Source organism: Pelophylax lessonae (genome assembly GCF_965119305.1).
Source record: "Pelophylax lessonae genome assembly, chromosome: 1".
Lineage (NCBI taxonomy): Eukaryota > Metazoa > Chordata > Amphibia > Anura > Ranidae > Pelophylax > Pelophylax lessonae.
This window is the reverse complement of record NC_138768.1, coordinates 313,740,589-313,763,487: the sequence shown is the minus strand read 5'-3', so window position 1 is coordinate 313,763,487 and position 22,899 is coordinate 313,740,589. Positions and strand designations below refer to the sequence as shown.

The window sequence follows — 22,899 nt, the reverse complement described above, 5'->3', positions numbered from 1 at the left end:
TTTGCAGGGGAAGGTTCCCCCTGTGCCTGTGAAGGCGCACTCTACTAGATCTTTGAGTACGTCTTGGGCCTGTCGTCATGGGGCTTCTGTAGCCCAGGTGTGTAAGGCGGCGACCTGGTCGACCGTGCATACTTTCACAAAATTCTACAAAGTAGATGTTCAGGCATCGGCGGATGCTTCCTTTGGCCGCAAGGTTCTTAGTGCGGCAATTCCCTAGGGTCCCTTGTTGGGGACCTCTGGCTGTTGGGATAAGTTTTTTATCCCCTGGTTATTTGTCTTTTCCTGGGTTGTTGCTCCTGTTGAGCACTTGTTTTTCCTGTAGCCCAGCTGGTTTCCTTCCTTTGGTAAGGTTCTTTTCTTTGATGCGGAGACTACGTTGCCTTTCGGCACGGATGCGTTTCCCATCCCTCATGTTTGCACTGCTTTGGGACGTCCCCATATGTGACGAATATGAAGAGGCGGCGACTGTCGGAGGATGTAAGAGAAAACGGAATTTTTGTAAAATCTTACCTGTAAAATTCCTTTCTCTGAGTCCTCCGACAGTCGCTGCCCCCGCCCCTCTTTTGGGGTTTGGTTGTATACTCTACTGCTATTCCACTGAAACTGAGATATGGTTGCAGGAAGTAGGAGGGTATTGACTGAGGGGACCACCCCTTGAGGGTGGGATATGTTAAAGCTTTATTGTTAACATATTCTGTTGCCTAGCTACTCCTTCGGAGCAAAGTCTAATACCCCATATGTGACGAATATGAAGAGGCGGCGACTGTCGGAGGACTCAGAGAAAGGAATTTTACAGGTAAGATTTTACAAAAATTCAGTTTTTCCCCCCAGGTCTAAGCGCTGCCATCTGAGGTATTCAGCCTCCCAGCACCTAGTATGTACACAGTGGACTGGTGGTTGAGGTATGCTATTGTGGTGTTGCCTGACCAAACCTGGATCAGACGACCCTCCACTAGGGTGGTTCCAAAATGTTGATTGGGAGACAGGATTCCAATGACCATGTCCCCTGCATTAAGAGGATGTGCTTCTGTTGCAAGGATCCTCCAAAAGATGGTTAGGATTCCTTAGCCACCATGCCAGGGACAACTTGGTCTTCAGTGATAATATAGCTGGCCAGGGATTGGATTGACTTGTCCCATGCAAAACAGAATGTTGCATTGCAGAAATCGGGTGAGGAACTGGGTAGTTTCCATGGACCAAAGACTTTTGTACAAAAGAGAAGAGTTGGGTGACCCCTGGACTGAAACACTCAAATCTGAGACCAGAGAGCCTGAAGTTTCTCTTGTGGAAGGTACACTCCTAAGTGGATTGAGTGGTGTCAAGGACTAGACCTAAGTACTCTAAACCAAGTGTTGGTTCCAGCGATAGCTTTTGGAGGTTCAGGATCCACCTGATCCATGGGAGTCTGGACAGTCAAAGCCATGTTGTCTGATAGAGCTGATTGTTCCTTCCACAGAAGGTCGCTGAAGTATCGCACAATGGGGATCTTACAAGAGCGCAACAGGGCTAATATCTTTGTGGAGCACTGAGGAACTGATGAGATGCTGAAGGGTTCACAAACTGGTAGCGTAAGGGGCTCCATAGGACAGGTGTGCTGGGAAGATTGGGGGGGGGGGGGGCAGTGGGCAAGTATGAAACCTTGCTATCCATGGAAGCAAGAAAGTCTCAAGTGAAGGGAGGTGTTAACAGATTTGGTGTATTTCATGTTAGAGACGCTGTTATCCAAGTGTCTGAAAAGGTTAACAAAGCTCCACCACCTCCGCAAAGTCTTTCCATCATGCAGACGAAGGCTTGTCTGAGGATTTGGCAGACTGAGTGCCAGACCTTGTAGGTGGCCTAGGAGCCAAGCCTGGGGCGTCACGACGAAGAGACCAAAGGAGTGGAAAAACGAAAGGGGTGTTGCCTAACATTTAGAGAGAAGAAGACTTAGCAGCCTGTTCCTTGGGCTTCTTCGGCTGGGGAAAACGGGTGCTCCTACCACCAGTAGCGTGTTGATAATAGTATCAATAGTCAGTCCAAAGAGATATTGTCCCTCGCAGGGAATGTGGAGCAAAGCTTCTTACCCAAGGGTTCCACAGTCCAGCACCTCAACCAAAATGCCTTATGCATGAGAAGAGAATCTTCCAGCAGTTCATCACAACTGAAATGTAACACTACAGCCATCTACTTTGTGTTCAATAGCCAAAGGATCAACTGCAGCAATGGTTAGAGCAAGGAGACTTTTCCTAGTTCTTGTATGACATTAAAGTTTATCCTCCTAAAACTATCAGGCATTCTGATAGTAGGAGGGGTAATCCTGGGCTGATGGCAAGACAACCCAAACATGAATTCCTGTCTCTCTCAATGGACAAGATGGATAGACATATTTCCATTTCTACCACACTGTGATAGATGGGAGTATCTGACTTGAGCCGTTAGCACTGAAGCAAACACACACCATTTAATAAATCTAAAGTTGAACTCCATTTAGTAATGGATTCATTAAAACATCACTAAATGTGTATTTTTACATACAGCTGGTAAAAGTCCCATACTCCCTTGATATGAGCAGCACCATTCAGAATAGGGGTGTGGAGGGCAGCACTGTAGGACAGGCAAGCTTTTAAGCATTGTGCAGTGTTGTCTAATAGCTGACGTTTCCTGCCAGTGGGAGAGCAGAGGGATGCCCTCATCAGTGTGCTGCTGCTCCTTCATTGTAAAGTTGCATGGTAGAGCCAGCTTCAGACAATGCAGTACTGGGAGCACAGTACTGGTGCCTGGATCACAAGACTAGCTGAATAGAAATAAAAATTATTTTGCAGGCATTCTGTATTAATGTTTTAGCTACTGGTTAAAAGTTCAGCATAGTGTGGCTAATCACCATTTGCAATATTAAAACGTGACTACCAGTGTTTGAAGACTTTTATTATTCTAAACATTTTTCAATCATACAATGTGAAGAACCAGTATTTAGGTGTACAGGTGGTCCCCGGGTTACAAACAAGATAGGGACTGTAGGTTTGTTCTTAAGTCGAATTTGTTTGTAAGTCGGAACAGGTACATTCTTTTTTAAGTGCATCTCCAGCCAAAATAATTTTTACGTTTTTTGGATAGCATAGGAAGGCGTAACACCCCTGTAACATTTGTTTTGCTGTCTGTACCCCATTCAGAAGATTTCACATCACTTTCTGTCCCTATGACAATTGGATTTTGAAAATTTTGGGTTGTTTTAAAAACAAGGATTGGTGATAAAGCTTCAGTGGGGACACCTTTTTCCCATGAGAACTCTTACAGAAGTGAATTTCCCTTCCTAGAGCTAGATTTCTCCTCACTTTCTGTTGTCTCCCTCCGTTTGTAAGTAGGAGTCGTTTGTAAGTTGGATGTTTGTAACCCGGGGGCCGCCTGTATTCTGTTTCTAAACTTGCAAAGAAGTCAGCAAGTACACATTTCCATACTGATCCCCACAGGCAATGCAACATGCCACTGATGGAGTATCACGCTGAGCCAAAGGACAAGGGGACAGACAGGTCACAGATCCTTCACAATGGAATACTCCCACCTGAAAAGATACAAAGAAAAATAAAACACTGAATGTACGGAAGCAGTTTGTAAGAGATATAAAAATAAATAACCGTGCTAAGCCAAAGAGAAAGCAGCAGCTGTAGTGGGAATCACTAGATAGAAAATGTATATAGAGAGCTGCGCTGAATTGATGGTAGGCTAGAGTCACCCAACATAAACACAATAATGGTATAGTATATATTACACCAACAATAGCAATATTGGCTTATATGGTATTGTATATATACACCAATGGCAATAAAACTTTATGCCTCACAAACAGATATAAATATATCACAAAATCACATAAATATAGGCATAGGTATATGAATGTGAATGTGAAGGAGAAAAAGTCCATCAATAAAGGTCCATGTAGGTAAAAAAGGTGTCCGGTGAAGAAATGAAACACACACCAATACTTATGTGCCTAATTCCACAAAGGTGCCACATGCAGAGAGCTCAAGTTAGGCTTACCAGAGCTCATTGGGTTATGAGCATGACACATATATCCACAAATGGGCCAGAATCCACCATGTGATACCGTACTGCCACTGTATTCCTGAACAGATGCCCCGAGCTGGTAAAGGAGCCCTTCGGTGTTCCACGTCCCAATAACGAGAAGGAAGCAATAGCGTAGTACGTACACACAGTTTTATTCATATAAAGGTTATAAAAACTTACATCAATGTAGAAACATAAGCGCTTGTAATATCTAGCTGCCGCCCGACTTCCGGGTCGCGTTGGGGTGACGTCAGCACGCCTATCCCTGTAATATCTAGCTGCCGCCCGACTTCCGGGTCGCGTTGTGGTGACGTCAGCACGCCTATCCCTACGCCGTTTCGTGATACCTCACGTCTTCCAGGGGATGCGGGCGGCGCGCTGACGCACCACTTAAGTACCAAATAGCAGACCGCCCCCTCCGATGTCTCACAAAGCTATAACTCCTAGCAATGTATCTAAATTTCCTGCTGGGGGTTGTTTGATATACTTAAGTTTAGAGTGTGATATGTGGTTTAGGGCCTATTTGGCCGCGTTTGACACATATTTATTAATCTACACAATATAATTTATTTGAACATGAACCTATAATATTAGTGTCTATATGCTTGCCATGATGCTGCATTGATGCTATATGGGTGTGGAATCATTGCCAGATGGGGAATGGCCTTAATATCTTTTTAATAGTCTCTTTCATTATGTTTGCCTCATAATTATTTATGCAATCTTATCCAATTTTATTGTTATGGGCCATGGATAATAATTTGTAATCAATACATTTATTTTTGTTTGGGATTATGTCCCAATTTGAAATTTTCCATTTTGTGCCCAATATATTTATATTTTTATGTCCGCCTCGGTGGACTAATTTTAACATATTTTTATACTGTCCCCTCTGTAGACGAATATGTGTTTGTGACTCAACTCCCATTTGCCAGTATTTAAGATGGCCGACTGGGCATCTTGCCCATATGCGAATTTTGTACCATATTTAGGTAATTTGTGAATTTACCAACTTTGAATGCAGCATCACGGGCAGCTTTGAATCAGTTGGATGTATGTTTATGTTTTTGTTATTGTAATATGTGATTTTGATACGGGTCCAGCCTCTTCCGGTGGCTTTGGTTCCAAAATCCAGTGTTTATCTTCCTGCCCGCCTTGCCTAGGATGCCGATCCTTAGAGGTATTGGCGGTCCAGCAGTTAAGATGGCGGCGTCAGCTTTGTGAGACATCGGAGGGGGCGGTCTGCTATTTGGTACTTAAGTGGTGCGTCAGCGCGCCGCCCGCATCCCCTGGAAGACGTGAGGTATCACGAAACAGCGTAGGGATAGGCGTGCTGACGTCACCACAACGCGACCCGGAAGTCGGGCGGCAGCTAGATATTACAGGGATAGGCGTGCTGACGTCACCACAACGCGACCCGGAAGTCGGGCGGCAGCTAGATATTACAAGCGCTTATGTTTCTACATTGATGTAAGTTTTTATAACCTTTATATGAATAAAACTGTGTGTACGTACTACGCTATTGCTTCCTTCTCGTTATTGGGACGTGGAACACCGAGGGGCTCCTTTACCAGCTCGGGGCATCTGTTCAGGAATACAGTGGCAGTACGGTATCACATGGTGGATTCTGGCCCATTTGTGGATATATGTGTCATGCTCATAACCCAATGAGCTCTGGTAAGCCTAACTTGAGCTCTCTGCATGTGGCACCTTTGTGGAATTAGGCACATAAGTATTGGTGTGTGTTTCATTTCTTCACCGGACACCTTTTTTACCTACATGGACCTTTATTGATGGACTTTTTCTCCTTCACATTCATATACCTATGCCTATATTTATGTGATTTTGTGATATATTTATATCTGTTTGTGAGGCATAAAGTTTTATTGCCATTGGTGTATATATACAATACCATATAAGCCAATATTGCTATTGTTGGTGTAATATATACTATACCATTATTGTGTTTATGTTGGGTGACTCTAGCCTACCATCAATTCAGCGCAGCTCTCTATATACAGTTTGTAAGAGATGTTTGCTATAGATAAGATGGTGTTTCTTTCAACTTGACTGCAGTGATGTGCCTTGATATAACCTTTGTACATTAGCAGCACTTGAATGTTTCCACCAACCAAAGAATTGCAACTGGCTTGGAAATTCAAGATAATCTGATCATTTTCTAAGTATTGCTCGTATAGAAAACTCACATACCTGTATCTTCATGTCTATTACGATAGAGTTATGTTGCCACCTTCAGTGATTGGACACTAGCATCATAAGTGATGGTCATGTCAGTGCAATTTGCACAAACTTTTTTTTTTTAGATCGTTTTCTCAAGATTTTGATCTGGGAATTAAGAGATTATTTATCCACATCTGCTGTCTGCTAAGAGGAGTGGAACCCAGACCCCATTTATCGGGACAGCCTGTAATGTTGCTGTTTGGCACTGAACTCTGTAACAGGAACAGCCATCATAGGCGTGGTTTACGTTTTTTTCCTGCCTAGCTCCTATTCCTAGAAGGAGGAGCATAACCCTATGAGTCATGAAGATAAGGAGCTGCGTCTGTCGATGAACTTTAGAGAAAAGGATTTTACAGTAAGTTCTTACAAAAATCCAGTTTTTCTTTTTGCCTTTCATTTCGATTTTAAACTGAACACGTTTTTACAGGGTAAGGGTTCACATATACTTTAAAAAGATTACCAATTTTTTTGTTAAATCATTTACTATACTATAGGCAAAATAAGGGGGTAGATTTTAAACATACGCTAATTTGTCCAGCAATAAGTTTCAGAGAACCCAAAAACTTCTCTGCAGGTAACTCTTGCAACAGTTCATGTCAAAGTGCATGAATGTACCATCAAAAAAGATTGTATGAATTTAACCTGCATGGGAGGTGTGCCAGGAAGAAGCCTTTGCTGTACACTACAGCGATATTACAAATATATAGAAACGAACAGGGCGTTTGATGACCCAACAGTATTCTACTAGAGGCCATAATGAATACTTTAAATAAAAAAATATATATATTAATAAAGACATTAATTAAAACATTGCATAGCAATAAAAAAAAATCAGAAGGTAGAATGGCAAGAATCCACTAGAAAATGTGTTTTGCTGTATTGTGTCGCTTCTTCAGAACTTTCAATTTCTTCTTAGAATAAAACACCATATACTGGTGAGTTCCATCTATTAAACATACAATATAGGATGAATACATCACTCATACTTATCATTGTAAGTGGTGCTGAGCTTAAATAAAGTACTAAGTTTTAACTCCCCTAATAAAAGATGTGTATGATAGCACTGTGATCAGGTGTATATATATATATATATATATATATATATATATATATATATATATATATATACACACACACACACACACTAACCTCAAAAGTATGGGTTGAGAGCAAATCCAAGTCTTAGGGTGTCATAGATCTTCAAACTGCTATACATCGGGTGAACAGCATATTCCATACATTCTCCAATCCAATCACAAAAAATGGATTTTTGTAAAATCTTACCGTAAAATCCTTTTCTCTTAAGCTCATTGACAGACGTAGTCCTCGTTGATTCAACACACTCGGGTTATGCTGCCCTCTACAGGAGTAGGACTAGACAGGAAAGAAAACGTTCTGGCCACACCCTAGGGGCAGTCCCAGAGGGTATATATCCTCTCACTTCCTGCTCTAGCAAATCAGTTATGTCACAAAGCAGTGTTTAGAGAATTTAACCCAACTCAGGGGCGGGTACTACGTCTGTCAATGAGCTTAAGAGAAAAGGATTTTACGGTAAGATTTTACAAAAATCCATTTTTCTCTGTCGCTCATTGACAGACGTAGTCCTCGTTGATTCAACACACTCGGGACGTCCCAAAGCAGTACCACAAATGAGGGGTGGGAAAACAAATCCAATCTAGAAGGCCCAACCGGTGCCAACTAGAAGTTTTCAATGCTCATCAATTAAAGATGAGATTCAACAGAAAATTCCAACAGAAAACAACCCTCGAGGTAGACCACCGGTCTCCTCAAATTGCGGCCTGCAAACCTTGCGGCCAAATGAGGCATCCACTGATGCCATCACATAAATCTTATAAAATTTTGTAAAGGTATGTACCGACGACCAGATAGCCGCCTTACATACCTGGACCACTGACGCCTGAAGGCGGAAGGCCCAGGCGTACTGAGCGCTCGAGTGGAGTGCGCCCTAACGGGACGGAGGATTCCAACCCTTAATAGAATAAGCCTGTACCACCGTCTGTCTAATCCATTTGGAGATAGTCGCGGCAAATGCAGGCAACCCCTTTCTGGGGCCATCCGTGATCACAAAAAGTAAATCCGTCTTACGGAATGATTCCGTAGCCTTCAGGTATACCCTGATTGCCCGAACCACATCCAAGGAATGCAACGCATGTTCCTGATGATGATTGGGCTGAGGACACAAGGAAGGTAGTACAATATCTTCATTCAGATGAAGCCTGAAACCACCTTAGGAAGAAACTATGGCTTAGGATGAAGAACTACCTTATCCCTCTGAATCACTAAATATGGGGACTGGTCTGACAATGCAGCCAGTTCTGACACCCTGCGTGCAGAAGTGATAGCCACCAAGAAGGCCACCTTCTGGAATAAAGTAAACAAGGGAATCTCCCTGATGCTTTCAAAGGGAGGTTTCTTCATGACCGACAACCAAATTAAAATCCCAGGGCGCTAAGGGCGCGCGGACTGGTGGAGCCAGGTGCCGCACCCCCTGGATGAAATTCCGCACCAAGGACTTAATAGCCAAAGGCTTCTGAAAGAAGATTGCTAATGCTGAAACCTGACCCTTGATGGTGCTCAAGGCTAGTTTCTGCTCAACCCCCTTTCGCAGAAAGGCCAATATTCGGGTCACCGAATAGGTACGTGGAGGAATTTCTAAAGATTCGCACCACGCGATATATGTCTTCCATGTGCGATAATAGACCTTGCTGGAAGTCGCTTTCCCTGCTTTAATTAGCGTAGGAATAACTGAAGCTGACAACCCTCTGTCCTTCAGTACCTGGGTCTCAATGGCCAGGCCATTAAACCCAGCGATTGTAAAGCACAATGGAAGATCGGTCCTTGAGACCGCAGACACTCCCTGAGAAGAAGTTCCCAAGGAACGTTCGCGACTAGCATGTCCAAGTCGGCCGGACCGGCTTGACGAGGCTAGCCTAGAATTTCAAGGACAACTGGAGTTCCCTCCATCTCCATCCTGCGGAGAAATCTCAGCAGCAATCTGAGAGGAGGGAATCCCTTTAATAGCTGACACTGCCTTTACAGGTCGTTCAGCGCGTCTGCTGCGTCCGCTGGAGCATCGTGGGCGCGCGTTACCAATCTCCGCGCCTTCGGGATGCTGTGCAGAAGGCACAGATGGTGAAATCCTTGGTGAATGACTTACGTCATCACCCTGATATTGCCTGACTGGATCCGAACCAGGCTGCCCTAGAGCTATCTGGCCCCGGCAATCCGACAAAGTCTGATCGTTCTCTGTTCCCACACATTATTTAGACACCTGATTCCTATCACGAGTGGTGATTTCTCCTGGTTAAACATTAGAGACCAAAGTCACCCGGGTAGAGGCTCCTTGGTCTGTCCGTTCAACCGGATCCGATTCTTGTGGGGAACTGATGCTAATCTTTGGAAAAGGTAAAGAAAATGATCTGTTCATGGAACGGTAACTACCGCTCCCTGTAGTACTTACGCTGACCCAGCATTTTAACCACAGCACACGTCTGAGGATTACCGCTGACATAGATGCATGCCCTAATAGGGGGGTAGCATCCAAGGCTGCGTCACAGACAACCTGTAGTACTTATATAATCTGTTCCATCAAAACAGATGTTGCCTGGGGGATACCTTTCCCCTTCAGGTCCTGGCGCACCAATCTCGCCCATTCCGTAAATGTCTGAGAAAACTAGATCAAATGACAATAACTGGTCTAAAGGCTGATCCTATCAGGAAAAGATAGTGCGGGACTCCGCTTCTACCTTCCGATCCACCGAATTCTTAAAGGACGAAGCGTCCTCCACTGAAAAAAAAAAAAAACGTGGCTTTATTCAGTCTGGAAATAGGTGGATCCACCACTGGTGATACCGTCCATTTCTTAATGAGGGATTCCTCAAACGGATAGCGTCTAATAATGCGCTTGGAACTAGTAAAGGTACGCTTAGAATGATCCCATTCCTCTTTAATCTTTTTACCCAAACACTTGGGTAAAGAAAAAACCTTCACCGTCCTGGTGGGTCTGCTAGTACCAAAGGGAAATTCCTTTTTATTTGCCTCTGCCGGAAAAACCTCAAGTCTTAAGGTTTCCCGAACCGCACAACTAGTGCGTCCACCAATGCTTCTTCCTGATTTATGGCGGAAGCATGAACGTTCTCCTCACTGTCTGAGGGAACCTTACCTGAGACAACAGAACCTGCAGAGGGGCCTGCAGCTGCAATGACCATCTCAGCATCAGAATCTGAAGTCTCAGACGATATAGGGGTAGGCGGGGGTCGCTTTCTTGACCCCCGTTCCTGACAGGCCGTCTCCACCCGAGCCACCAAAGACTTCAAAACTGCTGTGAATGCATCCATACTCTGTGCACTGGCGGGTCCCGCAGCCCCCCCCGAGGGGAACCGGTGGGGGTACCTGTGTGGCAGGGTCCATGATAATTCCAGATACTACCCGGAAAAATCAATTTGCCAAAAAGAAATAAAACTTTTTTTTTTTTTCCAGACCCCCAGCGCCACAAAGCCCCTCAGTGTTGCCTGCTTAGGGACTCCTACAGAGCGAGAGAGAGAGATAGACCCCAAGGCTCACCACTTACTGCTCAGAGTTTCAAAATGCAACTTGTTTCAGCATTGTCTAGAACAGACAGGAAGTCTTTTGGCTGGCTTCCCGGGAAGAAAGGAGGCGGCTCCGCCCCTCTGCACGCCTTCCGGCGCCTCCCCTAGCTCCACGAGGTGTTTGAGTCACCTCAAACATGGCCGCCCCCATGCTGGAGACACGAGGCTACGCCAAAATGGCGGCCTCGTGCGATCTACCAGACAATGGCGGCGGCCTGCACAGAATAGCGGCATGTCTGCAGAAGGATCTCGGCCTCACAACCCTTCACCCTCATGGTGGTCAGCGGTACCGGACCCTGGCGGGCCGTATGCGGTCCGTGACCGTCGGGAGGCATCTGCTTAGCTGGAGGAATGATCTGGAATGCAGTATACATGTATAGACATCGCCCTGTGGCTTCTGACAGGTAGGATACCTTATACTATCACAGTAAAGTTCTAGTACTGCCACTGACTTCAATCATTTTAACATCTTTGCAATTAGATTGTCAGCTCCCAAACCAAGCCTCCTGGCTTCTTGTTCACAAAAATCACACTCAAACAGGGGGATCTGTGACATGTTATAGGATAGAGGGAAGACCCATCCTTACCATTACAGAGAGGGGCCCGCGTTCACCACAAGACCCGTCAGGGGGAAAGGGGGAACATACTACTCACCATACCGGAACCAGGCGGGCGCCAACTCCTGACAGTACCCCTCTCCACCGAGGTGGGAGGGCTGTCGACCAATCCGGACGCTGTGACTCATGGTCTTTGGCGTTTCAGCGAGACGTTTAGCTCGCAGGGTCAGTCCCCGTCCAGTGGGACTATGTCGCGGCCGACCCAGCGCGGAGCTATGGCCTGCACGCGCTCGTAGGCTGAACTGGGGTGACCACTGGATCTCAACATCCAGCCCATCGCCCAGTTCCAGCTTTCTTGCTTGAAGATCTCACAGGAACACTGGAGAAAAAAAGCTGTCTAAAAAATCTTTCTAAGAAAAAAATCCTGCCAGGACCGAAGATCCCAGCAAGGTATCTAGGTCCTTACTCTTAACTAGACAGAAAAAAACTGATTTGCTAGAGCAGGAAGTGAGAGGATATACCCTCTGGGACTGCCCCTAGGGTGTGGCCAGAATGTTTTCTTTCCTGTCTAGTCCTACTCCTGTAGAGGGCAGCATAACCCCAGTGTGTTGAATCAACGAGGACTACGTCTGTCAATGAGCGACAGAGAAAGTATTTTATTAGCACTGAAACCCAAGCAAAAGAAAAGGAAGAGTGCTAATGGCTACCCTAGCCTCACACTAACAAAAAGCACAAGTCAGAGCCAACACTAACTTATATAATTTCCAAGGAACATAAGGAAGATATAGAACATCCCATGAAGACAAAAAAACATCCATCCATGTATGCAGTCACCACATACCTCCAGGCTCTCTCCAATATATATTCCCCAGGCCTCCTGAGGATCCTCCCACAATCCGCCCTGCCCAACCAAAAGGGAGAAGAGTGCCGTGGCAGTTTGGCAGGATCGTCTCCCCATTGATGGGGGCCACACATATTACTCAATGCAGCATCTCACGTTCTCATAAGGAAAAAGCCATGCTTGCTGCAGGCACGATCACAAACCAAGCCTCCGTTGCAAATAGACACAAAAACCTGAAACAAGGTAGCCACCAAAACGGAAGTAACATGACTGGCACTATCTTTAAATCAGAGATGCACTCCAGGTTGGAACTCAAACAGGAAGCAAGCTGGATGGACAGGCGAGGTAAGCTCAGTAAGCAAAGCACCGATGGAGACACAATCCAGAAGGCCACAAGGGATATCCCACCACCACAAACACAACTGACCAACAGCTTTGAGCTTATCTCGCCTGTCCATTCAGCTTGCTTCCTGTTTGAGTTCCCCCTGAAATGCATCCCTGATGCCCCTTCCGATCTGGCAGCCATCTTGTTTCCGTTTTTTGTGTCTATTTGCAACTAAGGCCTGGTTTGTGATTGTATGTGCAGCAGGCATAGCTTTTTTTCTTAAAAGGCGAACACTACATGTTGCATTGAGTGACTTGTGTGGTCCCTATGAATGGGTAGAAAACGCTTCCTGACTCCCACGGCGCTCTCCTCCCCTCTGGTTGGTGAGCCGATTGTGGGAGGATTATGGAGAGGATCCTCGGGAGTCCCTGGGAATATACATTGGTGGTGACCTAGCATGTGTCAAAAGCTTGGAGGTATATGGTGACTGCATACATGGATGGATGTTATTATAGTTTCTTGTCTTATTTGTGAGTTCTAGATCCTCCTTATGTACCTTGGAAATAATATAAGTTAGTGTTGGCTCTGGCTTCTTGTGCTTTTTGTATGGGTGAGACTAGGGTGGTCATTAGCACTCTTCCTTTTCTTTTGCTGGGTTCCAGACAGTGCTAATAAAATACTCCTGTGATAGGATTGGAGGCTATATAAAATATGCTGTTCATCTGATGTACTGTATAGCAGTTTGAAGTGGGAGATAGGATACCCCATGACTTGGGATTTGTATGCTATCATACATATTTTTTATTGGGAGGAGTTAAATCTTAGCACTTTATTTCAGCTCAACGCCATTTCACAGTTTACAGTGATATAAAGTATCTGAGGTTGAAGGTTATACTGGTGTAAGCCATCTGAGACTGGAGGCTAAATGAAAGGCAGCTTTGAGTAAGCCATTTAGGTTGCTCAAAAATAGTAGAAGTGGTGATGGTATATTTTTTTCTTTTTGCCCTTCACTCTATATGTTGGTCCCTGAATGATTTGATTGTCATTGTACGCTTCAGATACCTGAATGATTTTATTTCTACCTTTAGTTGCTTTGTATATCTGGAGTCATTTCACTACGGTCTTTGATACTGCTCTAGGCTTTTTCTCTGGTAGGTATTCCTCTTGGCCTCCCCGCAATTCAGGAGTCCATGACACTGTCTCCTGGCCACCTTTGGATGTTTGTGTTTTTTTGTTTGTTTCTTTCTTTGTGGCAAATGGTCAACCACCTTCTCTTGCGAGATAAGTAGACTGCTATTTTTTGAGATTGTTAAAACATTATATATATATATATATATATATATATATATATATATATATATATATATATATATATATATATATATGAGTGTTCTGTTTGCAGCACCTTATATATCTGCAGTTGTATGATGTATTCTTTCTACATTATAGGTTTATAATAGATTAAACTCACTAGTATATGGCATTTTATTGCTTGAAGAAATCTGACGTCCTAAAGAAGTGGCATAATATTGCAAATTGCATTGACATTTTCTAATGGATTCTTGCCATTATACCTTCTGTAATGTTTTAAATTATTGGATTTGTTATTAAAAAATTTATTTTATACTTAAAATATTAATTATGGTCTCTAGTATAATACTTTTGGATCATCCTTAACCACTTCCACCCAGCCGTCATATTAAAATAGGCTGGGCGGTACATTTGTTGTTCCAGGTGGACGTCATAGGACGTCCTCCCAGACCACGTCAGGCTTCAGGCCCAATGGAACACCAGCATGACATGACATTGCACACAATGGATGGCTTTCTTTCATGCCATTCATTGCGTACAATTGTGTTGCTAGCTGTGATTGGTCACAGTAATTACATGGTACACACAGGGCCAATCTAAGCATATCTGTGCCATGTGATTACCTGTGGCCAATCACAGCTAATCACAATAGGAAGCACCAAATGAATCAGTTTCATTTAGTAAAAGTGGTTGCTTATACCAGTGAAACTCACTGGTATAAGTCATCATAATGTGTAATAATCACAAAAAAAACATTGATCACTTCCCCAGAGTAGTACAGTGTTACTACGGTAACACTGTATTGCTCTGGTCACAGTGTGTTAAAAAAATAATCAAAAAAACAAAAAACAAAATGTAATAAAAGCCCCCCCCCACCCAATTCTTGTTGATTGGCCTTGGATGATGATGATGATGATGGAAAGTAGGGTCTGCTGGGCCTTTTGGCTAGGTGGACCTGAGTGTGCCTAACCCCAGTCAGGAGTCTTGTACCCCACGTGGTCAGGGAGGGGTCCCTACACTGTAGTGCAATTTGTGTATGTGTTCACATGTATTTTTAGTGTTTTCATTTTGCGCACCGCACTGCTGACTCAGGAAAAAAAAGGGCTTACTTGTCTGAAGGGGTTACATCTCCAGATCTTGACACTTCGATCGGTGGATGCAGTAATCACCAAATCATTCATCACATTCAAACAGGAAATAGAAGCTGAATGGATCTGTAAACCGTAACCATGCAAAATACATGTAAAAGACTGAATATCAACAGACTGAGAATGATACAACATGAATGAAAGTGACTCGCGTGTCAGGAAAATACAAAATACTCATTTATAATGCATGTAGCCATGGAAGAAAAAAAAAATCATTCTATGCAGTGAATGTAATAAGAACAAAGAAGTTTAGGGTTGACTCAACTAAATATGGGATCTGAGGTAAATATACAGTATAAGGTGAGGCCTGCAGAGTATTTCTGGTTAGTGCTGATGTTAAATTAGCCTTTAGGGTTAGTAAATGTATAACACCAGAAACTAATACTAGTGTAAAATGACAGTTCCTAATTTTGGAAAAAAAAGTAAATGCAATTAAGGCTTTGCTTGTATTGAAGCCTTAAGCTGGCCATAAATGGATCAAAATTCAACCAGTTCAGCAAGGCCCAGACAAATTTTGCTCCATGTGTGGCCATCCCCATTCGACAGAAGTAAACTATTAGATCGACTTCTGTCAAACTGGAATATTGGAAAACTTTTGTCAATCAGTGGCTGCACTACTTATTAGTGCATTCGGACAGAGAAGAGTCCCCACTGTTGGAATACAATGTCTCAGTGGGAGCGGGAACAGCCATAGATGGATCAAAACACGTCTGATCCCTACTGGTCCGGCCGAATTCCTATCCGTCTATGGCCAGTTAAAGTATCTACCATTTTCATAAGAATGTCAACAATAGGATCAACCAAATTTCTCTTAGACACGTTTACGGTCTATTAGTACCCCCCTTACTGACTGTCAGTGCCCTTACTTCACTTCCTAAATTGCTCAATGCTGGGTGACCTCCTCCCTTGCAAATCAGTTGAATCAGTGTTCTACCTCTCCACCATTATTGATAGTGCTAAATGTGCCTGTTATAAAATATGAAACATGGTATGCTCACCTGTTTTTGCTCCCATTTCCCAGATGATTTTTGCCTTGACTGTGGGCTTTGAAGCCACAAGGCTCCAGTAGAGTCAGACACACCTTCATAAAATACAAATATGTTAACAGCTGGAAACCATTATAAAAAAAAAAAACAATGCCATGTTTAATTCATTGCCATGTATTTGCTGAGGACACCAAGCTATGCAGTGGCATACCATCCTTACAGGATGTCTTCAAATTACAAGCCAACCTCAATGCACTGTTTTTTTGGGCAACTATGTGACAAATGAGGTTTAATGTTGATAAATGTAAATTATGCACCTAGGGGTTAAAAACATGCATACATACATAATAGAAGAACAGCTGGGGAGTCAATTGTGGAGAAGGATCGGGGTGTTCTGGTAGATCATAGACTTAAAAGAGAAGTTCAGGATTTAAAAATATATATATAATAAAGATACTATACTAACCTAGGTGGATGCAGCATTGATTAGATGCTGCATCTGTCCCCCTGCCAGCTCTGCAATATGAACTGAGAGATCAAACACCAGGAATGCTCAGTTCTCACCCTCCGCTCTGAGCAGAGATCTGGGGCTGTCAGTCAGTTGTTCTCTGCTCTTCCCTCCAGCGCTCACTGGAGTGCTGGGCTGTGGAGGGGCTGTCTCAGCCTGCAGAACAATCTGCACTCCTGTGTCCTGTTTTCAGCCATGTCACTTAGCTGGTCCAGGCTCAGGATCCACCCAGATGCCTGGACCGGCAACTGGCTCTGCCTCTCAGCATGCTTCTGAGAGCCTGAGCCAGCCATTCCCCCACCTCGTCCCACAGCCCAGTACTCCAGTGAGTAATGGGGGGGAGGGAGAGCAGACAGCAGTGACTGACAATTAATAATCAAAGAGGTAATCTCAGATCAACCACAAATTTGTGAGCGCAGTGTGAGTAAAAGTCTGTCGTAGCTGTGTCAATCATTCACCATAAGACTGGAGAGTACAGTCAATATTATGGTGCAGTTCTCATGACCAAAAACCAAGCATACAAAAAAGGAAGACAAGTGTCTACTATGTGGGACACTATGGTTGAATTGAAAAAACAGCTTTATTAACTCACGTCATATATCAAAATTAATTCAGTATATAACCTTCACCACACCTTTAAAATTGGTAAAAAGACATTGTCTGGAGGTGGGAATAGCAGCTGCTCATGCTATCATCCATACATACAGTCATTCAACTAGAACAAGAGCAATTTTCCTATATAATAATAATAAATATATTTTTCTTCCTTCAAAGGCAACCTCATAAGTTCCTGTCATAGGATATAGTAAAAATTGGACCAGAGCTCTCAGTAGATAGCTAGTTAATGCTGGGTGTCAGATGGGATAGCAGGGATAAATGTATGGAACTCCTAGTTGACTAAATAAAAGTCGCCTGTAGTTGCCATTCCCATTGACGTCATGTGCATGGGGACGAAACGTTGATGCATTTCATTAGCCAATCAGCGCTAACTTCTTCAGAGTGGGGAGGGGTTTTCAGACCACAGCTGAAATAAAATCAGGTTGATGTATTGCCAATTCTCTACTACTATATGTCATGCAAATCACCCTTCCTCTTCATTCATCACACCAGTACCATTCATTAAGGGGAGAAAAAAACAAAAACCACCGGGTGCACTTAGGCAGATGGTTAATCTCAAAAATCAGTCTGCTATATTAAGGATTATTTGGAGATTTAAGATTCTTGGAGAGAGAGAACCAAGCTAGTTCCTAAATAATTAAGATATAATACAGTGGGATTAAATCTTATGAAAAGGTTGTAAATTACATTCATTGTTCAATCAGTTAGGAATTAAAGATCCCAATCTGTCAATCCACATCTTCTCCTTCTGGAGAAGAATGGTGTCAAAGTCCCCCCTTCTAATAGGAACGAGCAAAGAGAACTGAGGAATCAGTGGTGTTTAATCAATCATTCTCATCCTAACAGCCGGCAGGGGACAGATGCAGCTAGGTGTAAAGTATGATTTTAAAAAAAAAACCTCCAATATTTCACTTTTTAAATTTATACAGTTGGGAATTATAACACTAGGGGTAGTTGATCCAGAGAATATCTGATTGCATCCTGGGGGGATCAGGAAGGAATTCCACCACTGGAGAAAATTGGATCATGCTTTACGACGTTGGGGGGGGGGGGGGGGTTGCCTTTTTCTGGATCAACTAAAGAATTGTGTATATGGAGGTTTTCTATTTGTGTGTATTTTTTTTTTTTCTATAGGTTAAACAAGGTACTTTTTTTCAACCTGACTATGTAACTAATGGGCTTTTGGCACCAGGAGTGTATTACAATACATTTTGTTATGGGACGTTCAGCGCTTGGAACAAATTATAGTGCTAGCATTCAAACCTCAACCTCTAATCTAACCCTTAGCTCTACCACTTTAGACTTACTACTTCATCTGCCCTCTAAACTGTGCACTTACACTTTTTTCTTTTAAAGAGACACTGCCTATTCAAGACAAAATAACAGTGTCTGCAAACAGTATCTCCCAGGCATGAACACTTACCCAGCCATGTCCACTCACTGCCTATTCACTGCATCTTTCCTACCTATCCAGGCTCCGAATGAAGTAACGTGACAAGGTCTCTTTAACTACCTCCCACCCGGGCCATAGTACATATACGGCCGGTGTAACGTGAGAATTACCTACCCCGTGAGAAAAACCTACCCTCGTCACTTCCGGCCAGAAACAGCTGAGCAGCGCAGCAGTGCACATGCTAACAGCCCCCGATACGTAATGGAGCAGCTAAGGATCAGACTAGTGCGCATGCGCACTAGTATAAAATTATCACGGTGTCCGTGATAAAAACCTACCGACGCGGCGGTTAAATTAAAACAGCTGGGCTGCACTATGAGTCATCTCCGCTCCTCTCCCTGTCATGACCCTGATCTTGGCTAGTAAATATAAAAGCGGCTCTCGGCTCCGTGATTTATATTTTCATACAGCCGCCGCCGCTTTTATATTTAGTAGCCGAGATCAGGGAAGTGACAGGGACAGGAGTGGAGATGACTCGTATTGCAGGCCAGCTGTTTTAATGTAACCGCCGCATTAAACACACTGCCGTGCAACCGGAAGTGACGAGGGGTAGGTTTTTCTCACGGGTAGGTAATTCTCACGGAACACCGGGCGGGAGTCTCGTCCTTCTGAATGGACGTTCCGGAACGTCCTTCAGAAGGAGAGAGATGTGCCTGTGTCCCTCGGACACAGAGCAACATCATTCGGCAGGAGGGCCCTGTGATTGGCCCTCCTGATCACATGACGGCTGTGTCCAATCACAGCCGTCATGTAATGTAAATAGAGCCGTTGTAACGGCTTCGATCTCTTCTCCTCCTGACAGATCCTGTCAGTGAGGAGAAGAGGGATGATCGGTGCTGCTGCGGGGGTGATCAGTGAGTATTTCTAATTACTCACTGATCACAGGGGGGGGTCTGTGCTGGTAATCAGAACATTGATTACCAGTGCAGCCCTGGGGGGGGGGGAGGGGTGCCACTAAGCCACCAGGGATGCCCACCCATGACCACCAGGGATGCCCACTATGGCCACCAGGGATGGCAAGCAGGGCTCAGAGAGCCCCCCAGTGCCCTCCCTATCAGTGTTGCCCACCAATGCCATCTATCAGTGCTGCCCACCAGTGCCGTTATTGCCCACCAGTGCTGCCTATCAGTGCCGCCCAACAGTGCCACCTATCAGTGCCGCCAATCAGTGCCCATCAGCGCTGCCTATCAGTGCCCACCAATGCTGCATATCAGTGCTATCTATCAGTGCCACATATCAGTGCCCATCAGTGCTGCATATCAGTGCTACCTATCAGTGCTGCATATCAGTGCCACCCCATCAGTGCCTCCTCATCAGTGCCTGTCAGTGCGGCATCATCAGTGCAGGAAACAACATATCTATTTACAAAATTTCATAACCTAAACAAAAAAACTTTTTTTTTTTTTTCAAACTTTTCAGTCTTTTTTTATTTGTGCACCAAAAAAGAAAAAACCTAGCGGTGATCAAATACCACCAAAAGAAAGCTCTATTTGTGGGGAAAAAATGACACAAATTTGGTTTAGGTACAGCGTTGCATGACCGCGTAATTGTCATTCAGGCTCGGTTCACATATATGCGATGCGGGAAGGCTGCGAATTCGCAGCCTTTTCCCGCATCGCACACGCACCCCCGGCAGTTCACACTGCCATATGCGATACGCTGGGGGTGTCAATGTAATCTTAACGACACCCCCAGTTTGATCGCATATCGCAGTGCGATCGTGCAGTTCGCACAGGATGGGATCGCACAAGTGTGAACCGCTGTGCGATCCGATCCTGATGCAGCTGCAAAAATGCCTCCTGTGCGTGTTTGCACCGGGTGCGATGCGAATTTAGCCATACAAACTGTATGTCTAAACTCGCACCGCACAGCTGATCGCATGTAATGTCGGAGCAGTGCGCTCCGACATTACATGCGAACCCGGCACTCGCAGAAGTGTGAACCGGGTCTCAAATTGCAACAGCGCTAAAAGCTGAAAATTGGTCTGGGAAGGAAGGGGGGTTTAAGTGCCCTGCATTGAGGTAGTTAAAGGACAACTGTACCTTTTTTGCAAAAGTTGTCCATCAAGGCCCAACCTCCCAAAATGTAGCCCACCTAGTCCAATCCTCAGCTACCACACAGGTTTTTCTTCTGTAAACACCCTTGTTGGGTCCTAGTTATCCTACACATGCATGCCTTGGCCCCATTCATTCCTAATAGAAAGCCCTACCCCATATGATCGCTAAAGCCAAGTAGAGTACAACTCTTCATAGGAATGATGACTTGCATGCAAAGAGTGAACAGAACCCATAGGGGACATTTAAGAAGAAAGGCCGTATGGTTCTGGGCAGGGCCACATAGTGAAGATGACTGAAATGGGGACAGAGGTAAGCATCGGATCATAAAGCATTACACAGGAGCATGCCTTAAAGAAAAACCTGGTACCAAAGTTATATTGTTCTTTAAACTTTACAATTTACATCTGGTTATTTGAAAGTGGTTATCTTACCAAAATCTGTCTGGGATGCGGTAATAATACAGCCAGTTAGCTCTTCATCTGGAGGTTTGAAATTAGGATTTGGCAATAAGGCATAAACAATATTGATATCCTAAAATAAATAAAACAGCCCTTAGTGAGTTAAAAGAAAATAATAGAATATCATCTCTTTTATAAAAAAAACTCATCCAACTTACCTGCATTAATCCAGTTTTGGGTTCCATAAGGAACACTTTCCCTGACAATGTGTGGAGCTGCACCTTTTGTGAGGCGGTAAGGATTGCAGACAGCACCAGGGACTCAATCTCCACACTGTAAGCCTTCTTTGCCCTGTAGGAGAAAAAAAAAGATTTTCCAGTGCATTTGCAATAACTTGGGGACAAGCAAACTATGAGCAGGCCAGCCTCAGCTGCTTCTTTTATGTACAGTGAGCATAGAAAATAATCACCCCCTTTAAAATAATCACATTTTGTTGATTTGCAGCCTGGAATGAAGACAGACAGTTTTTGTTCTATCAAGATGTATTTACTCAGTGCAGCTTATAACATCCAAGTGAAAGCTAAAAAACGAACATGTAAAAAAAAAAAAAGAACGAAACAGAATCCCTAAGTTGGAACAAGGATTACCCCCTTGTGGTAGTATTTTGTTGAACCACCTTTTGCTTTACTTACAGCCTTTAGTCTGTTGGGATAGGTTTCTACTAACTTTGCACATCTAGACTGCAATATTTGCCCATTCTTTGCAGAACTGCTCAAGTTCAGTTAAAACTGATGGTGAACGTTTGTGGACTGCAGTCTTAAGTCATTCAACAGATTTTCTATGGGGTTTAAGTCTGGGCTCTGACTAGGCCATCCAAGGGCATTCAACTTTTTCTCCTTCAACCACTGTGTGGTTGTTTTTGCTGTGTGCTTTTGGCCATTGTCATGTTGGAAGGTAAACCTTCTTTCCATTGACAACTGAGGGCAGCAGATTTTCCTCAAGAATTTGACAGTTTTGCCCCATCCATTTTTCCTTCAATCCTAACAAGTTCCCCAGTCCCTGCTGCAGAGAAACGCTCCCATAACAGGATATTACCACCTCCATGCTTTACTGTAGGAATGGTGTTGTTTGGATGGTGAGCTGTATTGGGTTTCCGCCAGACATATCTTTTGGGGTTGAGGCCAAATAATTACATTTTAGTCTCCTCTGACCACAACACCTTTTTCCACTTCACCTCAGAATCTTCAAGGTGTGCTTTGGCAAAGCTCAGTCGTGACTGCAAGTGGCCTTCCTTGAGGAGTGGCTTTTTCTTGCAACCCTCCCATACAAGCCACATTTGTGGAGAATTTGTGATATTGTTGCCACATGCACATGCTCTTTCATCCAGTTTGGAGTGACGTCCTGATCCAGGGAGGGTCTGTGTTGAACCAAATACCTTCCACTTCTTAATAATAGACTTCACTGTGCTTCTAAGCATTGATAAAGGCTTTGAAATTTGTTTTTTATCCATCTCCTGACTTGTTCCTGTCCACAACTTTATCCCAAAGACCTTCTGACAGTGCCTTAGCACCCATAGTTGATTGTTTGCTTCAGTTACACTATCAGGGACTGAAATGCTCCAGGAAAGCTCTTCTCATGCTGTGCTAATCAAAATGACCACAGCTGATCACAGCTGAAAGTCAAATTGCTTTATGTGCCATTGAGAAGATGATTAGCTACACCTGATTGATTTTACAAGTCATTTTTAGGAGGGGAGTGATAATTTTTCCAACTCAGGGACTCGGGTTTTGAATTTTTGATATTTT

At 43.9% G+C, this 22,899-nt stretch overlaps 1 protein-coding gene across 1 annotated transcript in view; it reads right to left on the bottom strand.

Moving 5' to 3' along the window:
• Window positions 1-3,388: 3,388 nt before the first annotated feature.
• Window positions 3,389-22,899, bottom strand: part of TEP1 (telomerase associated protein 1) — a 91,684-nt gene continuing 72,173 nt past the window's right edge. The window contains exons 49-53 of the mRNA XM_082244270.1: window positions 21,313-21,445; window positions 21,128-21,227; window positions 16,073-16,155; window positions 15,036-15,140; window positions 3,389-3,538 (exon numbers count right to left, since the gene is read on the bottom strand). Coding sequence (XP_082100396.1) covers window positions 3,395-3,538; window positions 15,036-15,140; window positions 16,073-16,155; window positions 21,128-21,227; window positions 21,313-21,445 — 565 coding nt within the window. The 3' untranslated portion in view covers window positions 3,389-3,394. The remainder of the gene's footprint in view (window positions 3,539-15,035; window positions 15,141-16,072; window positions 16,156-21,127; window positions 21,228-21,312; window positions 21,446-22,899) is intronic.